The 1,620-nt window shown below is 35.2% G+C and overlaps 1 protein-coding gene across 1 annotated transcript in view; it reads right to left on the bottom strand.

The window, feature by feature from the left end:
* Positions 1-810: 810 nt before the first annotated feature.
* LOC108377298 (SAFB-like transcription modulator) overlaps positions 811-1,620 on the bottom strand; it is a 4,593-nt gene continuing 3,783 nt past the window's right edge. Inside the window, exon 2 of the mRNA XM_017633558.1 lies at positions 811-1,581. Coding sequence (XP_017489047.1) covers positions 925-1,581 — 657 coding nt within the window. The 3' untranslated portion in view covers positions 811-924. The remainder of the gene's footprint in view (positions 1,582-1,620) is intronic.

The following is a 1,620-nucleotide window of genomic DNA, read 5'->3' as shown; positions in this document are numbered from 1 at the left end:
CAGCAGCTACAACATTTTTGTTACCAGCCCAGAATTGACCTGCTAGCGGAAGTTTACTATTTTCACGGCTATGGAGAGGACAACTATCAAAACCTATGATGTATGTAATGTTGAATATCGACTATAGAATACATTTCCCCACCTTTGTGTAATAAGAAGTAGTATAAGCTTCCTGGTTACAGTTCTCTTACACGATATTTATTTGCATAATATGCACATACATATTATGTAAATGCTACTTTTTTGCGTGTACTCGTATGTACCATATATGCATCTATTAGTACATATCAGTAAAGTAGCATTTACATATCGCTACCTTAATATAGAAAGGCCCTATCTGACATCGTCGCTGATATACAAAAAGCCGTAACTAACCAAAAATCGAAAATTTACGTTTTAATTGATTATGATGCATTTGATCGCATTATGTGGCCCCAAATCGTTTTATGCAATAAAAGATTTTAGTTAGTTACGGCTTTGTGCATTTCAGCGACGATGTGAGATAGGGCCTTTCTATATTAAGGCAACGATATGGAAATACATATCGTGCATGAATGCATTAGACTCCCTTTCTTATTTCAACTTAAGAGTGGTAGTGATCCGCCCCTTTTTCCTGATTTTAATGGCATAATTTTTTTTTGCGGATATTAAAGGGCGGCACTTGGTGGTTTAAAAAGTGGATTTTTTAATATTTTCAAAAGCTTATATTTCGAAAAAGTATTGAACCTATTTTCAAAATAAGTAACAGCCATAAATTTGTTTTTGTTTCCTAGAATATATATAAATATATACAAATCAGTATACAATATATCAGTATTTCAATTATCTATACCGTGTTCTCATTTTTAAAATCGGGTCAATAGTTTTCGAAATACAAGCTTTTGAAGATGTTAAAAATTCCACTTTGGTAGGGCGTCATTAAAATCAGGAATCAAGAGTTGGGTATGGAAAACTTTGTAAAAAGTAATACCTGACCCCTCGACCCTTCACAACCCCATGGGGAACCATTCCGACACAGAAAATGTTAACTCGGGGTAAGACATCCCAAGTATTTTTCTGCAAAACACATTTATAAAGCAAAAACCTCATCTGATATTTAGCGCCTTTCGACATTTCATAATTAATATAATTTTTTAGTTTAATTTTACTCACCTCGTCGTGTAGGAGCTTTTGCTCTTCTTCCCCAATAGTTAAATTTATTGATTCTTCATTAGACTCGCCCGCGTTTTCCTCTTCACCTTCAGGCCCATCATGATAATCCCCTTCTTCATCTGCGCCATCATTATTACCATCACCTACTTCATCCTCGATAATTACACATTCATCATCCACATCGCCTACTTGGTCGACTTGATCGTCGTCATCGCCCTCGAATTGGTCATTTTCGTCATAGTATTCTTCCTCTCCGCCATCTTCTGTTTTAATAGGTAGATCATCTTCGTCAATAGGTTCTTCTTTGATTTTAATTTCTTCAATGAGCTTTCCACCAACTTTTTTTGCGTCCATTGCTTTCTTAGGGGTGGCTTTGGTATTAGGCATAAAAAGGTATTTTGCAGGATCTAAGCCCTCACTTTTGATCGCCTAAAATAATTATTGATGTTACATATATACACGCATATA

Source organism: Rhagoletis zephyria, unplaced genomic scaffold, assembly GCF_001687245.7.
Source record: "Rhagoletis zephyria isolate East Lansing unplaced genomic scaffold, Rhagoletis_zephyria_1.1 Rzeph_scaffold_11876, whole genome shotgun sequence".
In the NCBI taxonomy this organism is placed as follows: domain Eukaryota; kingdom Metazoa; phylum Arthropoda; class Insecta; order Diptera; family Tephritidae; genus Rhagoletis; species Rhagoletis zephyria.
Note: the sequence above shows the minus strand (reverse complement) of the source record. Positions and strands in the feature narration are given on the sequence as shown.